This window comes from Ceratotherium simum, chromosome 3, assembly GCF_057802395.1.
Source record: "Ceratotherium simum simum isolate JZ-2026a chromosome 3, ASM5780239v1, whole genome shotgun sequence".
NCBI lineage: Eukaryota > Metazoa > Chordata > Mammalia > Perissodactyla > Rhinocerotidae > Ceratotherium > Ceratotherium simum.
In genome coordinates, this window is record NC_141902.1 from 38,633,904 (window position 1) to 38,653,161 (window position 19,258).

Consider the following 19,258-nt stretch of genomic DNA (forward strand, 5'->3'; position numbering starts at 1 on the left):
AAATGCACACCCTCCCTCACAAATCACAATGCACACCCTCTCACCCACCTACACTCCTCTTCCACAAAATCACACCTGCTCACATACCCTTAAAGCACGTTCCTATACCATGCCCAGAGAGAGAGAAAGATGAGGGAGATAGAGAAGAAGGGTGGGTTGTGAGGGCACAGGAAGGCAAACACTCTATGTAGGAGCTGAAAAATCAGAAGACCAGGACCCCAGAGTCCCCCCTACTCTGCAAGTAGAGGTAACCAAGAATTGAGAGGGATTTAGAAGCAGGGGTAGACGAAGCAGGACTCAGGGCTCCCGGCCCTACTTGGAAAAGTGTGCTGCCCCAGGGTGACAGCGCCGTGCCTCAGGCCTGCAGCTGAGGTAGGAAGTTTGTCAAGGCTGTGAGTGGAGAATGCAGGGGCGTCCATGAGGCGTCCAAGAAGCCCATTTTGATTGGTGGCAAAGGATGGTCCTTGGACTGGGATTCCCTGTCAGAGTTCAGGAAGTGATGGGGAGGAAATGAGGGGAGAAAAGGAAGTGGAAGGGTGGGTTTGGGCTCTGGGTTCCACATCCTCTAGGAGGGGTCTTTCCGATGTCAGCCAGAGTCAATAGGAGGAGGCTTCTTTTCACTGGAAACTTGAAGTCCCCTCCAGAGAGGAAAGGTTGGGGAGAAGTGACAAGTGCTCAAGTGCAGGGCTGCAGCAGCCACATTGCCCCAGCAGCCTCCACCCTGGCGAATCTGGCTTCGGCCCCAGACTGTTGTCTGCCTGCCCTGATCCGACTCAGCCCAAGCTCAGAACTATGGATTCTAGAACAGAGCAAGTCTTTTCTATTGGGAAAGGATCCTGAAGCCGACCCACAGTGCACAGGAAAACTGGCAGAGCACTCTGCTAAAGGGAGACTTCAGGCCCCTGCCATTCAACTCTGACAGGGAGTCTGGAGTCTCTCCCTGTGCTGCCGCCTGGGGGCGCCCCTAGCTGGGTCTGAGGCTGCCTCCAGCACTGCTGTTGTTGTTATCATTAGTATTATTAATAAACAAGCACTGATGGGGCCAAGTGGAGGAAGAGGCAGGCCCCTGCTGCTCAGAAGGAGAATCCCTGGAAAGATCCAGTAAGGCTGTGGGAAATAGGGGGGTGGTGTGTTGAGTGGCTTGTCCCTCCTCCCCATCCAGGACTTCTGGGAAGGGTCCTCTGAAGTAGGCTCCAGGGGACAGGTAGAGGCAAGGGCAAGGAGGGGAACACTTGGTAGGCTGGATTTGGAACCAGCTCCGCATCTGCCTGACAGGATGTCCGTGGGCACAGCCACCCCCGTGATTACTGGTTGTGGGGCAGGCCAAGCTCTGAGGCAATTATTCATTCATTTAACAGGCATCTGTCTATTTATGGAGTGCCAGCTAGGTGCAAGGTGGTCTATTAATAATAGCTAATGTTTTATTGGATTATTGTGAGGACACAGCCAACTTTCACACCATGTCCTGGGGAATGGAGGGTAGAAGCAGAGGAAGCAGCTAGGAAGAACGACAGCCCGGAAAGAGATGGGCCTTCGGCTTTGGCCTCTGTAGTGTAGCAGTGGGGGTATCAGATAAAACTTGAGTATTACCAAGAAGATCTTGGAAAACTCAAGACCCAAGGCCCAAGGTCTTGGAGATAAAGGGGTGGGGAATGGAGCACGAATCTGGGGAATTTGGGTGAAAGGCTCATGAAAAAGGCACAGAAGTGTGCTAGTAGACCCTGTGTGGCGGAGCCCAGAGTCACGGCAATTTCAGGGGCGTGATGGTTGGGAGTATCTAGGGGATTGAGATGCTTTATGTCCTGAGAGGAGAGGTGCTGGGTTCTGGGATCAGTCTGGACAAAAGTTGGGGTGTGGTAGAGGCTTCTAGCGAGGTTTTGAGGGAAGAATCTGGAGTGTTGGGTTTGAAAAGATGCTGGAGTGTATTTAGGGAAAGGAGGGGCGTGGCTGGAGTGCCCATCCAGGGGACCGAGCCAGATCCTCGGGCTTGGCACTGGGGTGGCTGGGGCAGCGGGTGCTGGCCGGGGCTGGGGAGGGCTGTGTGTGGGGGTCGGCCCGAGGCCGGAGACCGCGCTGGCAGCGGCCGGGTTGGCGCTCAGAGCGAGCGGCCCGGGGCTCCGCGGGGGGGCGGTACGAGCTCGGGCTGCGGGCGGGCGGGCCTGGGAGGAGGCGGCGGCTCTGAGAAGAACATGAATCAGCGGCGGCGGCGACGGCGGCGACGGCTGTGGAAGGAGCGCGGTGGCCCAGGAGCGGCCCCGGGGACCCCGCGCTGCTGACGGCGGCCGCGGCGCCTCGCAGCGGGCGCGGGTCTCGCAGGCACTGGCCCCAGCGCCGCCCCCCGGGCCGGCCCCCGCCCCTCCCGCGGCCCTCCGCCTTCCTCCCTCCTCCTCCCTGGTCCTCCCTCCTCCCTCGGCGCTCGCCGGCCGGGCCCGGCATGGTGCGGCGTCGCCGCCGATGGCGCTGAGGCGGAGCATGGGGCGGCCGGGGCTCCCGCCGCTGCCGCCGCCGCCGCCGCCGCCGCCGCTGCTGCTGCTGGCGGGTTTGGCCGCTCTGCTGCTCCCGGAGCCCGCGGCCGCAGGTAGGGGCTGGCCCGCGAGGCGGCGAGAAGCGGGGGGCTGCGGAGGGGCGCGGCGGGGGTCGGAGCCCAGGGACAGCAGCCGAGCGAGCCCCGGGCCTGGGCGGGCCAGAGATTGGGGTGGGAGGATCGAAGCTGCAAGGCCGAGGCTTAGGGGCTGGGGGAAGGGGCGCAGCGGTGTGTTCGCTGCCGGTTCTCGGGTCGGGGCCCCCACCCCCAACTTTCTCGCGTCTGGGGCTCTTCTGGCGAGATGGAAGGGAAAGGAATGGGGCTGTGGGCTGAGTAGTCAGCGGGGGGTGTTTGGGACTGGATTTTTCCCGCCTCGATGTTCCTAGTTGTTTGCTTTCCCCTCCCAGTCCTGGGGACCCCATTCTGCCCGCCGCACACACGAAGGTCCCACTCTGAAACCACAGTGGCTAGGGCTGAGCGCCCAAGAGGCACCCCTACACCATTCAGATACAGGGGCTGTGAGGGTGCCCAGTTGCAAAGAACATCTGGGCATACTCTAGTTCCTGTGCCCACTTAGAGCTTCCTGAAACTGGAATGTTGAAGAGGATGGGCTGGGGCAAGACTGCTAGTCTTTGCGGGGGTTAGCCTTGTGTTCCCGCGTAGCAACTGAGGCATTTGCCAGTCTAGGAGTGCTGCTTGCAGACCCTAGATCTGCAAGTTCGCACTACAGACTGCCGGGACTGCTGGGAGTGTATGGAGTGTGAAGCTATCTCTCCTTGCCCAGTGACTGATCTTGAGAGGGTGAAGGGAGTAGGGAAGAGACACAGGCCAGAGTAGCAGCCACCCAGCTGGCACCTTCTCTGGAAACAGCACTCCCTGCCATATCAGCCTCTCAGGGAAGAGAAGGGAAAGAGTGACAAGTATTTACAAGCTGAAAGGTGTGTATCTAAGGATCAGAGAGTCCAGTAATTTGCCTAGAGTCACACAGCAAAGGGCAAGAAGAAGCAGGACTGGATTTCAGCTATGTGGATAGTTCACCTACCTCCCTCTGCATAAAAATATTCCAGCAGACCAGGAAGGGTGTGTGTGTGTGTGTGTGTGTGTTTAAATGTATGTATATGTATTTGCAGAGGGTAGCGTTCCAGAGGGTGGCTCTTGTTGGTGTGACAGTAGCTCAGGGGTCTTGGGCTCCCTATTTAGGGCCCCTCCGCTCCCTTCTACCTCCTACCTTCCTAGCACCGCCCCTGCACACATTCAGGTATTAATAGAGCAGGCGGCTGCCAGGAAGGCTGCCATGTGTTTGATCTGACGTGGTTTTGCAGCCATATGTTCTCCACTTCAGGGGAGCACCCCCTCCTTCCCTTCCTCAGCCTCCTTTCATTTGCCAGGGTGGGGTGCAGGGGTGTGCCAGCAGCAGTGCAGGGTCTGGGCTGACACCTTGAGTGGAGAGCTGGCAGCCTGTTGCACTGGCTGGGTGCAGTAGTCATTCTCAGGGAAGAACCTGCCCCAGGTATATGAGAATGCGCCACTGTTTCAGCCTGACTTGTCTTTCTTTTGGTGGTTGGGCCTGAACTTAACACTGCCCAGCAAGGAGGTATATAGAAGAGGTCATTTCCTTAGAGCTGGGAGGCAATGGCAGAAACGGTGCCTGGAGAGCTTGCCATGCCCCTTCCCCCAGCCCAGGTCCAGGCCACTTTCCCTCTCACACTGTCATGCCTCTGCTTCCTTGGCTGAGAATGAGCCCTCTGACACAGAAGCTAGGTTCTGGAAGAGGATGGGGGATATTTCCAGAGACAGGGTCCCTCTCAAGCAGACTGACACCTTCTCCTTCCCACCTCTCAGGCCTGAAGCTCATGGGAGCCCCGGTGAAGATGACAGTGTCTCAGGGGCAGCCGGTGAAGCTCAACTGCAGCGTGGAGGGGATGGAGGATCCTGAGATACAGTGGGTGAAGGATGGGGCTGTGGTCCAGAGTGTGGATCAGGTGTACATCCCAGTCAGTGAACAGCACTGGATTGGCTTCCTCAGGTGCAGGACTGTGGGGGAAGGTGTGGGATGCCAGCCTGGAGGCAGGCTGTGCTCTTTCTTTGGGGTTTGGGAGCTGGGGGCAATGCTGATGCCCAGAGGTCTGTGGGTTTTTTTCGGCAACCTGTGGAAACTTCCAGAAGTGGGAGCAGGCTGAACCCATTGAGTCTGCCCAGCATAGCTGCCCCTCTTGACCCTGGGAGGCGAGCCTGGTGTCCTGTTTCCACAGCCTGAAGTCAGTGGAACGCTCTGATGCAGGCCGGTACTGGTGCCAGGTGGAGGATGGGGGCGAAACTGAGACCTCCCAGCCAGTGTGGCTCACGGTAGAAGGTGAGGAGGCAGAATCCTGTGGGCATGTTGGCCTGGAGCAGGTGCTGTCTGCTAGTGACCATACCTCTGCAGAAGAAAGTTCAGTGGAACCTGGGCTGCCCCACTGCCCTCTGGGGCCTGACTGTACCAGGCTTCAGGCACACCCCAGACATCAGAAGACCATATCCACTGGAGTCTGGGTATTTGAGAGCCAAGGGGGCAACTTGGACCCACAACCTATGGGGTGCAGTCAGTTTCAGTTGTCTTAGCAACAAGCCTCAACCACCCGTCTGGGGCTGTACCCTGTTCTGCCAAGTAGCCAGGCCAGGAGGGGGATGGATGGGGGAGGGGAGGAAGGATCCACAGCTGCCAGAGCTCAGAGCTGTTCAGCCCAGGAAAACAAAGTGACTAAGTAACAAAGGGCTCGGAACAGGTTCTGGGGCTTGCCAGCAGAGCTCTGCTAAAACTCCCACCCACTCCCCCGCCCTTTTTGCCCCTCCCCCAGCTCCCCACCCTCTGCCTCCTCAGCTGCTCTCAGAAGGGCTGTCAGAGCAGGTCTGGGAAGGGAGAATCTGCCATGCGAAGGGGACAGCATAAAGGATATTCCTAAGGAGGCCAAAGAAGAGAAGCTCCTCCCTCAAGCTAGATGCCTGTTCTATAGTTGACCCAGTCACAAGGGCCCGTGTGACCTTCTGCATGGAGGGCTTTAAATGGTAGCAAACTTATGATTTGGGCAGTTGGAAACCGAGAGGTGGCAGGGCTCACTCCCACCCCGCTTTTCTCCCTAGGTGTGCCATTTTTCACTGTGGAGCCAAAAGATCTGGCAGTGCCACCCAATGCCCCTTTCCAACTGTCTTGTGAGGCTGTGGGTCCCCCCGAACCTGTTACCATTGTCTGGTGGAGAGGAGGCACGAAGGTTGGGGGACCCGCTCCCTCTCCTTCCGTTTTAAATGTAACAGGTGAGCAACCTAGGAGGGGGCTTTGACCAGGGGTGGAGAGGCTGGCAGAGTCTGAATCTGCTTAAATCACTGGGTTTGCTGTTGTGAGTGTCCAGAGCAAGCCCCGGTGCCTGGGTACGTGAGCTGCACCATTACTAAGCTCATTCAGGTATGCTGGGCTGGCCTGGTGGGTTGATTAGTGGTGATCCTGCTGTGTGTGCTTAAGGAAGATGCTGGAGCCTCTTTTTCCTCGTTCGCAGTAGCTGGCCCTGGGAGATGAATCGTGTGGGACCAGGGGCACCCATCCCCCCCTCCCAAGGGAAGGAGCCAGGAACCAGCCCACGCAGAGCTAGGAGGAGTGTCTGGCAGACTCCCCTAGAATACAGGAGTCTCAGGCTGCAGAGTGGGGAATAGCAGGGGGAAAGAAGAGGAGGAGGGGGAGGCCAGCACAAAGATACAGGGGCCTCTTCTCCTAATGGCCCTTTCCAGAAATCCCCAGACATTTTCCCAAACAGCTGTATCTGTCCATACCTCCACACAGTTAGACTCAAAGCAGCCACGCCTGGACACCCACCTGGACTTCAAGATCCTCAGGCACATACATCACATGCTTGTGAGGCTTGCTTGTTTGTGCAACAAAGTTTACTGTTTCTGGTTCGAGGCTTGAACTGGCCAAAAAGGATGGGAATCTGAGCTTGGTCTCGTGTACTGGAAGGTGGGAGGGAAGGGCTCTGATCTGCCAAGTCCCCTAGCAATATGAATCTTGAGAAGAGACGGACTACAGGACCTGTGTGAAGTGAGGGCAGATCCCATTCACGAGGCGCTGGGTTGGAGCAGATTAGAAGGAGGCTGGGTTCGCTTCTCTCCAGATGTGTGTGGTTGGGACCCTCAGGCAGCTGGCCTGATAATAAGCACTCACTGAACTCCTACTCCACGCACCACACTGTGCTAGGCACCATGGAGGATCGAGGGAATACAAAAGGAATAGAAGCCTTTGGTCCAGCCCCCAAGAAATTAGTATAATTGGAGAGACAAGACACATGCATAAACAGAACGACCGCAAGGCAGAGAATCTGCAAATACAACAATGTTGTGGCACAGAGCAAACAGAGAAGGAATGTGCAATAAAGGAGTGACCAGAAAAGGGAGGCAGCTTTGTCCTGTCTTCTGAGATGGGATTGAGGTGGGAGGGGTGGTATAACATTTCTCAAGTGCTTACTGTGTGCCATGCACTTTGCATACCTTACATCATTTGATTCTCACAATTCTCCCATTTGGTAGGTGAGAAAACAGAGCCCCAGCCCTGGGATTTATATCCAGACCCATTAGACTCCAAAATCCCTGTTCGTTCCACCATCCCTCACCGTGTAGCCCCTGCCTTTAGCTGGAGGGGTTTCTAGGATATTCCAATCCAGATCCCCTTCCTCAATCCAGACTGAATGGGAGTTGCTGTTTGGGGGTGCTAACTGAGGTTTTCTGGCCCCAGGGGTTACCCAGAGTACTGTGTTCTCCTGTGAAGCTCACAACCTAAAAGGCCTGGCCTCTTCCCGCCCAGCCACTGTTCGCCTTCAAGGTAGGAGGACTGGTGGAGGAGGAGTGGTAGGTGAGGCAGGGGTGTGCTCAGCAAGCTGTCCAGCAGTGCTTGAAGTTAGAATCATTTGGTATTCCAGTTCCCCTAGGCCCTGCTGGGATCTGAGAGACAAGGGGTTAATTGGCATAGCTCCATTCCTAGTAGGAGCACCTGAGACCCTGCTATGGGTGAGATGAGAATAGAAACCTGATGTCACAGCAGATTTCCCATCACGAAGCAGAGTCCTTGGGAGGGAAGGAGAGAGGGAACCAGCAGGAGATGGTCAAGGCTCACGCCCAACCTTGCTTCTGCCAGGCCCTGTGGAGGGAATGGAGGTGGGGAAAACAGGCTAGGAGGATGACAGAGGAGACCCAAAGGGCTGGTGTGCACAGAGGGAGGGAGAGAAGGAGGGAGAGAGCCAGTGTGTGCAGGAATGGGCTGTGGCTGCAGTGATGGCTGCCTCTCATTTGTATCTCCCAAGGCCGAGGTCCTGTCCCCACACACACCCACTATCTTATCCTATTCCTTGGTCAGACAGGGCCCCTGATTCAGGGAGAGGTGAACTCTCTCCACTGCCTAGGCACTCTCCCAGGTATGAGCAGCTGTCCCCTACTGGTTTCTCGGCTTGTGCATTACTGTGGTCCTGGGAGTGCTGAGTAGCCATCTTTAGGTTGGGGGGTGGGGCAGACCCTAAGGTCTGAGGGAGAGACTGAAGGCTTGACTCCCATGCCTTCTGCTCCCTCCTCTCACATCCATCCTGGGCAACTGAACTCCAGGGCACTGACTCTAAGTCCCCATCCACAGCACTGCCTGCGGCCCCCTTCAACATCACAGTGACGAAGCTTTCTAGCAGCAATGCTAGCGTGGCCTGGACGCCAGGTGCTGATGGCCGAGCCCTGCTGCAATCCTGTACAGTCCAGGTAGGCTGAGAAGGCCGGACAGTCTCTCCTGGCCACGTTCCTTCTGGCTACCTTGGTGACACTTTGTGGATGGTGGTATCACATTTACCTAGACTTGCCCATGGGGCTTGGTCTCCAGCTCTATTCAGGTGTTCCCTTCCCAGGAACAGCCCTGGCCACCACCCCTTATCATAGGGTGCTCTGGTAACCAAGTGACTCTGCAGATTGGCTCAACCGTGCATTCTTCAGGCTGGAAAGCAGATCACTAGAACCAATTTGGGATGCCTGGAAGAGTTTTTCTTATGTGGGTGAAAACCCAAACCTTTGATTTATCTGATACCTGTACTCTCATGCCTCACCCCCTGACTCATACCAAAAAGAACAAGGGGACCAGAAGGGGTGCTAAGCCCAGAGAGTAGAAAACCTGAGTAAGGTGATATTAAAAACAAGAGGTGATGCGGGCTTGTTCATTTTCATCTGTTTACTCAAAAGGTATTTAATGAGCATCTTCCAAACTGTTCTAGGCAGTTGTCCCAGGCAGGAGAGGCCCCTGCTCTGGGCTCCACCATTTAGAGGACCCCACTCTGGCCCTCTTTTGGCTGCACCCCTTGCCCTGGGCAAGGAATCTGTAGGGCCAAGGGGGCATGCCCATCTAGACATGAGAACATTCTCCCCCACCCTCACCCCCGTAACCACCACACCACACCATACTTTAGGTACTCAGGATCTCTTGCCTTATGGCCCCAAGTCTGCTTCCAGGGCCTATGTGGGCTTTTTCCCTGGTCCATTTTTGGGATGGTATGGTATGTGTACCTACCTCCAAGTCCAAAGAGCAGCCACTTGTGAGGGGATGGGTTTGTAGACAGCATCATCCACCCCTGTGCACTTGACGCCCCTCATAGTGCAGACTCTTGGCTGGAGGCTAGCTCTTATGCCACTACATTCTGGCTTGGGAATCCAAGGATTCTGAGGATTATAAATGCAAACCTGACCCGCCAGGTTGTTTTGAAGCTTTATTTGTCAATATATTAAATAGGAAATATTTTATTCAATAATTTGTTAGCTGATTTATAATGTTTACATATTTAGCCATATGGTGCATGGGTCTCCATTTATACTCTTATTCTGGGCCCCCAAAATGTAAGGTGAAGGCCTGGTTCAGCCATTGAGAAACTCTGCGACTTTGCACTGGCGTGCAGACAGTTACAAGTGGTAACTACTCTGGGTTATGCACCAAGCACAGAGGGGCATAAGTTTTCTGGGGTAGTTGAGAAACGCTTTCACAGGGAAAGTGGTATTTGCATTGAGTCTTTAAGGATGAGTTGGACTTTGCTAGGAAGAGCAGGTCATTCCAAGCAGAGGGAACAGCATTTGCAAAGGCATGGAGGTGTGGAACCTGGTGTGTTGTTGGAGTGGGGGCTAGTGGGAGGGGGCGGGCTGCAAGTGTTTGCTGATAGACTTAGAGGAGGCATTAATTCAAGGCCCCCCCCATACCCGTACCTATCCCATCTTCCATCTCTACATCATCAGTTTTCTGCTTTTCTGTAGGTGACACAGGCCCCAGGGGGCTGGGAGGTCCTTGCTGTCGTGGTCCCTGTGCCACCTTTTACCTGTCTGCTCCGGGACTTGGCACCTGCCACCAACTATAGCCTCAGGGTGCGCTGCGCCAACGCCTTGGGGCCTTCTCCATATGCTGACTGGGTGCCCTTTCGGACAAAGGGTCTAGGTAAGGGACCTACAGAGCAGAGTGGCGGGGCAGGGCTGGAGCTGGGGGAGGGCCTTGCTGGCTCCTGTTCTGAATGGAGGTGATCGGGAGAGGGGCTACCTAAGAGGGAGGTTCATGCAGCATTCAGCAAACTCTTACTGAGTGCCTGCTGCATACCTATGAACTAGATAAATCCAGCCCTCTCCCATGCAGCTCTAGTTCTCGTGGGTGGAACAGAGAAGCAAAGTGGGAGAGGTGATGAAGAGTGCCCCAGGGGGTCCAGGAATACCCCATAAAGAGATCTGAGGTCTGAATGATAAGGAAGGAGCCATATTTGGGGAAAAACCACTACAGGAAGAGCCCTGCAGGAATGAGTGCAGAGATCCCATTGCCCAAACTTGCTTGGAGTTGTCTAGCAGTTGCAAGGAGGCTGGCAGGGCTGAGAGGGGAGTGGTGAAGGGTGCAGCTGAAGCAGTAACCAAGGTGATGAAGAGCAACAGTGCCTAGCTGGGGTGCTGCGGGTCCTGCCATTGCTCCCCCTCCTCCCCAGGACTGTGGGTGAGAGCAGTCAGAACTGGAAGGCAAGCTCTGCCCATCTCCCTGTTACTCTCTGAGCTGTTTAGTTCTTGGGAGTTAGTTCCAAATGCCTGTGTGGGATAGTGATGGTGGGAAGGACAGGGCTCTTAGCAACCTACTCTCTTTGGGTGCAGCCCCAGCCAGCGCGCCCCAGAACCTCCATGCCATCCGCACAGACTCAGGCCTCATCCTTCAGTGGGAAGAAGTGATCCCCGAGGGCCCTTTGGAAGGCCCCCTGGGGCCCTATAAACTGTCCTGGGTTCAAGACAACGGAACCCAGGTAAGGGGCACTCAGAAGCCTCCACTCTCCAGGTGTACTAGCGTCAGCCCTCAGGACTCCAAGGCCTTTAGAGCTTTAGAATGGCTGTCCTTGGGGGCCTGGGAGCCTTGGTAGGCTGGGTCTCCCACCACCCAGGGAGTCCACTCCTCCCCGCCTTCCCCTTCAGGCTGTACTCCTTATTGGATTATGTCTCCTGTTAGGATTGCATCTGGTGGCCTCTTTGTATGTAAAGCAGGAAGCACATTCCTGCACAGACTGGGGGAGGGTACAGATAAGGCCTTATCCCAGCTCAGTTCCCTCCCATTCCCCCCTGCATCCGGGACTGAACCTTGTTTGTGTCCAGGAGAGGCCTCTGCAGCCCGGAGCAGGAATGTGATGACTCCCAGCAGGTTCTGTTCCTGCAGCCCCTGAACCCACAGTGTCCCTGGCCTCCCATGTTCCTAGTTAGACCTTTTTCTGCCTTCAGGCCCCAGCTGGAGGCCTTTTCCTCAGACTCAGTGTAGAATGGGGGCTTTTCCTGGCTGCAGGGTGAGCTGACAGTAGAGGGGACCAGGGCCAACTTGACAGGCTGGGATCCCCAGAAGGACCTGACTCTACGTGTGTGCGTCTCCAATGCAGTTGGCTGTGGGCCCTGGAGTCAGCCACTGGTGATCTCTTTTCACGACCACGCAGGTGAGGCCTGTAGTGGGAGGGGACGGGTTGGAGGCTTTCCAGGGCAACCTAGACTGGTGGGAGGAGGCTGGCAGCACCTTTCCTCCTAACAGGCCCAAAGACTCAGAGTTGAGCAATTGAGGCCAGGGTGGTATTAAACTATATTTCATTCTCCTCCCCCTGCCCCAGAACTAGCATAGAAATCTCTGGTCAGTTGTGGGTCCCAATGGCCAGGCCTGTCACTCACAGGGTAGAAACTCTTGGGTCTTTCCACTTGAGCCTTTTTCTAGTTGGGACTCTTGGTGACTGAGAGGAGCCTCTTGACCAGGCTAGAAGGCTATCATCAGAAGGTTCTAAAGGGACTCCTCACTGTTAGCCTAGCTCATGCCAATGCCCTTGTCTCCCACAGGCCAGCAGGGCCCTCCCCACAGCCGCACATCCTGGGTGCCTGTGGTCCTGGGTGTGCTGACAGCCCTGGTGACAGCTGCTGCCCTGGCCCTCATCCTGCTTCGAAAGAGGCGGAAGGAAACACGGTTTGGGTAAGGGGGTAGGGACATGGAGGAAGAGGCAGGTGATGACTGAAGACCTTGGAGCTGACCCCAAGTCCTGGGTTTTCCTTTAGGCAAGCCTTTGACAGTGTCATGGCCCAGGGGGAGCCAGCCGTGCACTTCCGGGCAGCCCGGTCCTTCAATCGGGAAAGGCCCGAGCGCATCGAAGCCACACGTGAGTGGTGGGGAATCATAGGAGGAAAAAATGGGCTACCTTGTGCCCCATCTGCATTCCTTTTACTAACTCATTAATTTAACCAGTATGTCTGAACCTTGAGGAGTCCCAACCACACAGTAGTGGAAAAGACACAGACCTACCCTCGTGGAGGTCACCGTCCTAACTGTGGGAGAGGTAAACTGAACTCATCTCTCCTCTGAGGGTGAAGTCTGGGGTGTAGGAGGCAGGCTGGGTTTTGGATCAGGAACCAGAAAGTTCCCTCTCCTTTCTCACCACCCTGTTCCCCACAGTGGACAGCTTGGGCATCAGCGATGAATTGAAGGACAAACTGGAGGATGTGCTCATCCCAGAGCAGCAGTTCACCCTGGGGCGGATGTTGGGCAAAGGTATGTGGGGCTGTACAGGGATTGCACGGGTGGAGTTTGCTCTGTCTGGGTGTGTTTGTTGCTCTCATCACTTTGAGGGTGTGGATTTGGGTCAGCTCCTATAAACAGGATATGCTTGTACACACCTGAGTTTAGGATGTTTGGGGGAATGGTGGCTGGGGACAAGGAGGGCTGAGGAGTCACTCTCAGCATACTTTGCTTTGGCTATGGACAAGGGAGCCTCCTCTAATGGCCCCAGAGTCTAATGATGTCCCTATGGCGGGTCACTTGGGAGGGAAGAGGGTAAGGGGCAGGAAGGTGAGGGGACTTACCATCATTTGGATCGGTTCCTAGGAGAGTTTGGTTCAGTGCGGGAGGCCCAGTTGAAGCAGGAGGATGGTTCCTTTGTGAAAGTGGCTGTAAAGATGCTGAAAGGTGAGTGGAGAATAGTAGATGTGGAGTGAGGGCATTGCTGGGGTGGGGTGAATGGGGTGCCTGATCCTGAAGCAGGCTCTGCTGGGCCCCTAGACTTTCCAAAAACAGTTAGTCAGCACTACCTGGGATACTCTCTGTACCACGTGAATAATTCACAGATATAAGCCCACACATGTTCGTGCCCCAGCCTTTGCTCTCTGCTGTCAGCAGTGACTGTTCCCTGGGCTCACTCAGGGTGATTCAAGTTGTGGTTGGTTGAGCTGCTGGGCTGTCCAAACCAAAGGGAAGGCATTAGCAAGTAGAGAAATTGTGGGATAGCACCACCCCATGGGCGTTTCTCCTGCTCATGGCCAGACTGTTTCCTGGGCCCCCTAGGAAGCCCAGGACATCTGAAGGATAAGGCCTAGGAGTCTTGGGTCAGAACTGGGGGCACATCTCCCTCATTCCCTCCTCCCATTCTTTTCTCCCAGCTGATATCATTGCCTCAAGCGACATTGAAGAGTTCCTCAGGGAAGCGGCTTGCATGAAGGAGTTTGACCACCCACATGTGGCCAAGCTTGTTGGTGAGCCCCTTCTCGGGGGAGGCAGATATAAAATAGGGCTGAAACTGTGCTCTCCCAAGGTGGGAGAGAGGTTTGAACTTACCTGGAGAGTAAGCAGATGGCAAAATAGCAAGGAGGGTCCTGGCTGAAATCTGTTCAGACTCCGGGTAAGGAGTTTAGTTTGCAGGCCCTGTACCAAAGGTCTGCACATGAAGACGGCTCATGTGAACAGAGAAGGAGGAGGAGGGGACAGAGAAGATGCTCCAGAGATCTGGGGGCAGCCAGAGTCCCTCCTGGGTAGTCACCAGGCCAGTGTGGAACTTGTGGGGAAAGAGGCAGCAGAGCCAGGGCTAGAGGTAGGACCCAGCAGACGGGGGCTTATACAGATGCCTGAGCGACCCTAGACCTCTATGAGCCCACTCCTGACTCTCCTTTGTCCCCAGGGGTGAGCCTCCGGAGCAGGGCCAAAGGCCGTCTCCCCATCCCCATGGTCATCCTGCCCTTCATGAAGCATGGGGACCTGCACGCCTTCCTGCTCGCCTCCCGGATTGGGGAGAACCCCTTTGTGAGTGCCTGTGGTGGGAGGGGCCAGGAGTTGGAAAGGGTCAGAGACCCTGGGAGAGAGGTTGGTTTGGTAGGTAGGGCCAGTTGAGCTGATTGGGAGACGGCAGGCTCTGAGTTTGACTCTTGATGCTAGCAGGCTTTCTTCTCCCTTACAAAGCCCTGCTGGGAATTTTAGGCTGGGAAAGGGTCCTTTGTGGGAGAAGAGACCTACGGAGCCCCAGATTGGGGGAGTCTTGACTCGCCGGCGCTCTCTCTCGGATTTGCCAAAGCTTCCTTGCCTTGGGAAGCCCGTCCATTCCCTTTCTTTCAGTGATTCTGAGGACAGTGTTTAGGCCCTCTGGCCAGGGAACCCCATTCATCCTGCTCCAGCTGGGTGGGTAGATCCAGCCCGAGCTTGCCCTGTCTGCCCACCAGAACCTGCCCCTGCAGACCCTGATCCGGTTCATGGTGGACATTGCCTGTGGCATGGAGTACCTGAGCTCCCGGAACTTTATCCACCGAGACCTGGCCGCTCGAAATTGCATGTATGTGAATTCTGGAGGGCTCAGTTGGGAGGGAGCAGCTAGTGCCAGGAGGAGCTAGCTAATGGTCAGCTCCTGCCTGGGACAGCTTGAGAGCATAGATGCCCTGGCTTTAGTAAGGCTGCCAGCATGAGGGAAGGCTGACTCCATCCTCCCACACCCCTCACAGGCTGGCAGAAGACATGACAGTGTGCGTGGCCGACTTTGGACTCTCCCGGAAGATCTACGGCGGGGACTACTATCGTCAGGGCTGTGCCTCCAAATTGCCTGTCAAGTGGTTGGCCCTGGAAAGCCTGGCTGACAACCTGTATACTGTGCACAGTGACGTAGTGAGTGGGGTGGCACAATGAGGCTTGGTGGTAACACAGTGGCATGGACTAGTGCGTGGGTGGACCGTTAGGATCCTCAAGGGCCTAGCCAAGTCTGCTCTCAGGATCTTGGCTGGCCAGTTGTGAAGGCCCTGAGCCCCCAAGAGGTGCTTGCCTCAGGGCTCTGCCTGGCTCAGGAAACCTAGTGACACCTCCCTTCCAACCTCGATTCTGTCCCAGTGGGCCTTCGGGGTGACCATGTGGGAGATCATGACTCGTGGGCAGACGCCGTATGCTGGCATCGAGAACGCTGAGATTTACAACTACCTCATCGGCGGGAACCGCCTGAAACAGCCTCCAGAGTGTATGGAGGACGTGTGAGTGCCCCAGGAAGGGGATTCTGGGAGGAAACAGCAATTTGGGGTTTCAGTTGATGGCTGCCACCACAGCTGCTGGCCCAGTGGGAGCTCAGAACCTTGATTAGGCCTTTTTTTTTTTTGGTGGAAATGTCGTTGTTAGAGGGAAGACTGATCTCCACCCCAAACTGCCTCTTCATCTCCCACCTCCCCGTTTTCTTTCTCTCCCTCTTTCCCATCCCTTATTTCTTGCTCCAGGCTTTTCCTATCATTCTATTTTTCTCTAGTTCCCAGGGAGAACCAGGAACCCTGAGGGCAGAAGGTACATGGTTGAGCAATGGTGCAGGTTTCTCTGTCACCTTCTCCCCACCCCCACTCCTCGTTCCCCAGCTAGTCTGAGAAAACCTCGGCTGAGCTCTCCCTCCCCCTCACAGAGGGCTGCATGGGGACAGGAAAAAACTGCTGCTCCCTCACATTCCTCGCTTGACAAGGAGGGGGCGCTGGGGGAGGGAGGTTGGCTTCTTTTCTTGTCTTGGCCTCCTCTTGAGAGAGTGGAGGGACCTAAGATAACAAACTGAGATCCTGGGGAGAAGGGAACTGCCTTCTTTCCTTTCTGGAAGCCTGGAGCCCACAGGAATGGGGAGGGTGGTGATCCACCCACTGCTCAGGGGAGTGTCATAAACCCCGCATGACCAGAAGACAATGTCACTGACATCAGCTGGGCACTTCACAGGCATTCTTTCACATAATCCTCCTCTAACCCTATGAGGAAAAGACTATTATTATCCCCATTTTGTAGATGAGGAACTAGGATTAAAGAGGTTAAGTAACATGACCAAGGTCACATAGCTATTAAGCAGATGAGCTGGAATTTGAACCTAGATCTCTGTGATCTTAACCATGACGCCAACTGTGATTCATCTGCTATAGTGTTCTTCTCTTACCCTACGCAAGCCAGACTTTCCCTGGGTCCCAGTGGGAGGGAGTCCACAGTGACCCAGGGAAGGAACCTGCTCCCTATTTCTTGCTGTGGGGTTGGACTTCCAGAGGTCCAAGAACATGAACAGAAGAAGGCTTAGCCTAACTGGTGGGGTCCTCTTTCTCAAGGGCACTGGGTTTGAAGTACCTTGAGCATGGACTGTGGGTGGGAGGGAACTCTGAATGCATGAACCAGGCCCTACTCTTGCTACTCCTTCAGCAGAGCTCAGGGCATGGCAGGGCAGGAAGATCAGGTCTCCCTGCGGTTGCAGCCTGCCTGAGCCTCTGGAGCTGCAGAGGGGACCAGGTCCTGGCTTAATCTCCTCCCAGGCTGGAGCTAGCGTTGTCAATAGAGGGTGGGCAGATGCTGGCTTCCCACCAGGCAGCCTGGTGGACAGGCGCCAGTTGGCTCCTAGCACAGCCTTGACAATGTATCCCAGCCTGGCCCGGCGCCCATGGCCCCAGACCATTCCCATGGCCTACTCAGTGTCTGGCATGATTCCCCCATCACTGGGCCCCCTGTCAGGAGGGTGGTCTGGGGCGGAGTGTGCTGGGCTTTTATCATGGGCACAGGCTGGAGACTCAGGCATTTGCTCTGACTAAATCTGGTCTCAGCCCCTTCCCATTAGTTTTTTTTTCCCTGGGCCTGAGGCATTCCCTGGGAACAGAGATAAGACCTCAGGGAATCTGAAAGGCTCCTGAAACTGTATACAAAAAGTGTTTCTGCCAGGGGAAGAGGGCTGGAAGCTTTTCTCAAATTCTCTAAGGTGTCCATGAACAATGAGAATTTAAGACTTGCCTGAGTGAGTGAGCATTTAGGACAAAGGATAGATGCTCAAATCCACCCCATTAAAGTAACCCTGACTTCAGGCTGAGTTCTGCAAGACAAAAACACTCCTAGTACCCCCTCCCAAGACAGCATTGGACTCTGGAGCCAACTCACCTGGCTTCAAATCGCAGCTCCATCGCTTTCTACCTGTGTGACCTTAGTCAAGGTTCTTAACCTCTCTGTGCTTCAGTTTCCACGTTGCTAAAATCGGGATCACTTATTTTTTAAATCCTGGTTCCTTATGGTTAAGGAGCCTTTGCTTTTGAGAGAAGGAGCATCCTTCCCCTTTCTTCTGCCTCCTTGCTACCTCCCTTCACCCTTCTCTCTGCCCCAGGTATGAGCTCATGTACCAGTGCTGGAGCGCCGACCCCAAGCAGCGACCGAGCTTCACATGCCTGCGCATGGAGCTGGAGAACATCTTGGGCCACCTGTCTGTGCTGTCCACCAGCCAGGACCCCTTGTACATCAACCTTGAGAGAGCCGAGGAGCCTGCTGAGGGAGGCAGCCTAGAGCTGCCTGGCAGGGACCAGGCCAGCAGCGGGGCAGGGGATGGCAGTGGCATGGGGGCAGTTGGGGGCATCCCCAGTGACTGTCGGTACATCCTCAGCCCTGGGGGGCTAGCTGAGCGGCCCGGGCAGGAGGAGCAGCAGCCGGAAAGCCCAGGTAACGAGGCCCAGAGGCTGCCACTGCTGCAGCAAGGGCTACTGCCCCACAGTAGCTGTTAGCCCACAGGCAGAGGGCATCCGGGGCCATGTGGCCGGCTCTGCTGGCCGCCGTGCTGGCTGACTAAGCCCCGTCTGACCCTAGCCCAGGCAGCAAGGCGTGGAGGCTCCTGTGGTAGTCCTCCCAAGCTGTGCTGGAAGCCTGGACTGACCAAATCGCCCAATCCCAGTTCTTCCTGCAGCCACTCTGTGGCCAGCCTGGCATCAGTTCAGGCCTTGGCTGGGTGGATGTGGGCCAGGCCTGGTTGTCTAAACCCAGGCAGCTGGCAGGAGGGGGTGGTTATGTTTCCATGGTTACCATGGATGTGCGAGTTGGGGGAGGGTAGATGCAGCCCTGTGGGCCCCTACTCTTCCGGCTGAGCTGCCCTTGCTGCTTTTAGTGCATGCATTGAGGCACCTCCAGCCTGCGGGCCCAGCTGTGCCTGTGCTTGGGGTTTAAAGGCCTAGGTTTGCCCCTCCTCACAAAGAGATTCCCTGTATTATTTCCCTTTAGGTGAGAGTTGGTAAGGGGTTGGTTTAGTCAGGTCCCAAGCCTTGTGGTAGGAGGCAGTGGGAAACTCTCAGGTCTGAATTGTCATCACCTTCCTGATAACCCACCCTGCGTAGGCCAGGAGTAAAGTGCAGCGGACCTGGGCACACAGCAAGGCATGCTGGGTTACCACAGGCTACCATTTGCCAGCTTCTAAAGGCGATGCGCTGAGCCTGGGAAGAGGAAGGGGTGCTGGAGGGCTTGCCCAGGAATGAGTGAGGCCAGAGAGGAGTCCAGGAGCCCCTCTTGATGCCCTCCCACAGTCTGTCTGAGCATGCTACCAAATCCCCAAATAGCCTAAGACTAACAGAGGTGGCTGTGTATGATCTCAGTCCTTCCACGCAGCGTCCCTTAGTCCCAATTCCCCTCTAACCGGAGACCCTCTTCTGTCCCACGTCTCTGGAGACGGAGAGAAAATAGGCCTGATGGCTGGTGTGGGTGAGGGGAAGTTCCTGGAGCCTGGACCTCAGCCCTGGCTCGGGGAGCCTCTGGGAGTGCATGGGGTGGGCCCTTGCTGTTAGGGACATTCCCAAGCCGTTAGATGCTGTTTAAAAACAGAAATAAAATTGAAGACTAAAGACCCTAAGGCTTTGTCTCTTAAGTGTTTACTTTTTTTCCAGATCACAAAAATGAAGCATCTCTGCATATCAAAAAGTCTGGAAAGACATATGCTAAAATGTTAACAGCTGTTACCTTTACATGATGTGATTAAGGGGACTTTTCCTTCCTGCTTTCCAAGTTTTGTGCGTTGAGCACAAAATGCTTTTGTAATTAGAGAAGACCCCAAAGAATCTTATCATTTACAATTATACATAGTCATTGTAGACAATTAGAAAAATGCAGAAAATCATTTTAAAAATGCCAAATACTTATAATCCCACCAGCTAGACATAACCACCATTTACCTT

General features: G+C 55.3%; 1 protein-coding gene across 3 annotated transcripts; it reads left to right on the forward strand.

The window, feature by feature from the left end:
- Positions 1 to 2,290: 2,290 nt before the first annotated feature.
- On the forward strand, positions 2,291 to 18,930 carry TYRO3 (TYRO3 protein tyrosine kinase). Of its 3 annotated transcripts, none has more exons than XM_087425482.1 (19): positions 2,292 to 2,578; positions 4,367 to 4,466; positions 4,777 to 4,877; positions 5,645 to 5,815; positions 7,281 to 7,367; positions 8,169 to 8,284; positions 9,812 to 9,989; positions 10,679 to 10,824; positions 11,352 to 11,496; positions 11,885 to 12,014; positions 12,098 to 12,198; positions 12,492 to 12,587; positions 12,921 to 13,001; positions 13,472 to 13,564; positions 13,987 to 14,108; positions 14,522 to 14,631; positions 14,798 to 14,957; positions 15,177 to 15,313; positions 17,434 to 18,930. In XM_087425482.1, the coding sequence occupies exons 1-19, from the start codon at positions 2,455 to 2,457 to the stop codon at positions 17,822 to 17,824; spliced, it is 2,589 nt and encodes an 862-aa protein (XP_087281608.1). In that variant the 5' UTR covers positions 2,292 to 2,454; the 3' UTR covers positions 17,825 to 18,930. The 3 variants fall into 3 exon arrangements, with proteins under 3 accessions (XP_087281614.1, XP_087281608.1, XP_087281606.1); XM_087425480.1 differs by having other exon boundaries at positions 2,293 to 2,578; positions 4,367 to 4,550; XM_087425488.1 differs by lacking the exons at positions 10,679 to 10,824; positions 11,352 to 11,496 and having other exon boundaries at positions 2,291 to 2,578; positions 4,367 to 4,550.
- Positions 18,931 to 19,258: the final 328 nt, after the last annotated feature.

What these genes read in the sequence shown, in the direction of transcription:
- TYRO3 (XM_087425480.1), top strand. Translation starts at nt 2,455, where the DNA reads ATGGCGCTGAGGCGGAGCATGGGGCGGCCGGGGCTCCCGCCGCTGCCG. An exon ending in TTCCGTTTTAAATGTAACAG is followed by an intron (nt 5,816 to 7,280) that starts GTGAGCAACCTA and finishes TTCTGGCCCCAG; the next exon opens with GGGTTACCCAGAGTACTGTG. An exon ending in CTCTTTTCACGACCACGCAG is followed by an intron (nt 11,497 to 11,884) that starts GTGAGGCCTGTA and finishes TGTCTCCCACAG; the next exon opens with GCCAGCAGGGCCCTCCCCAC.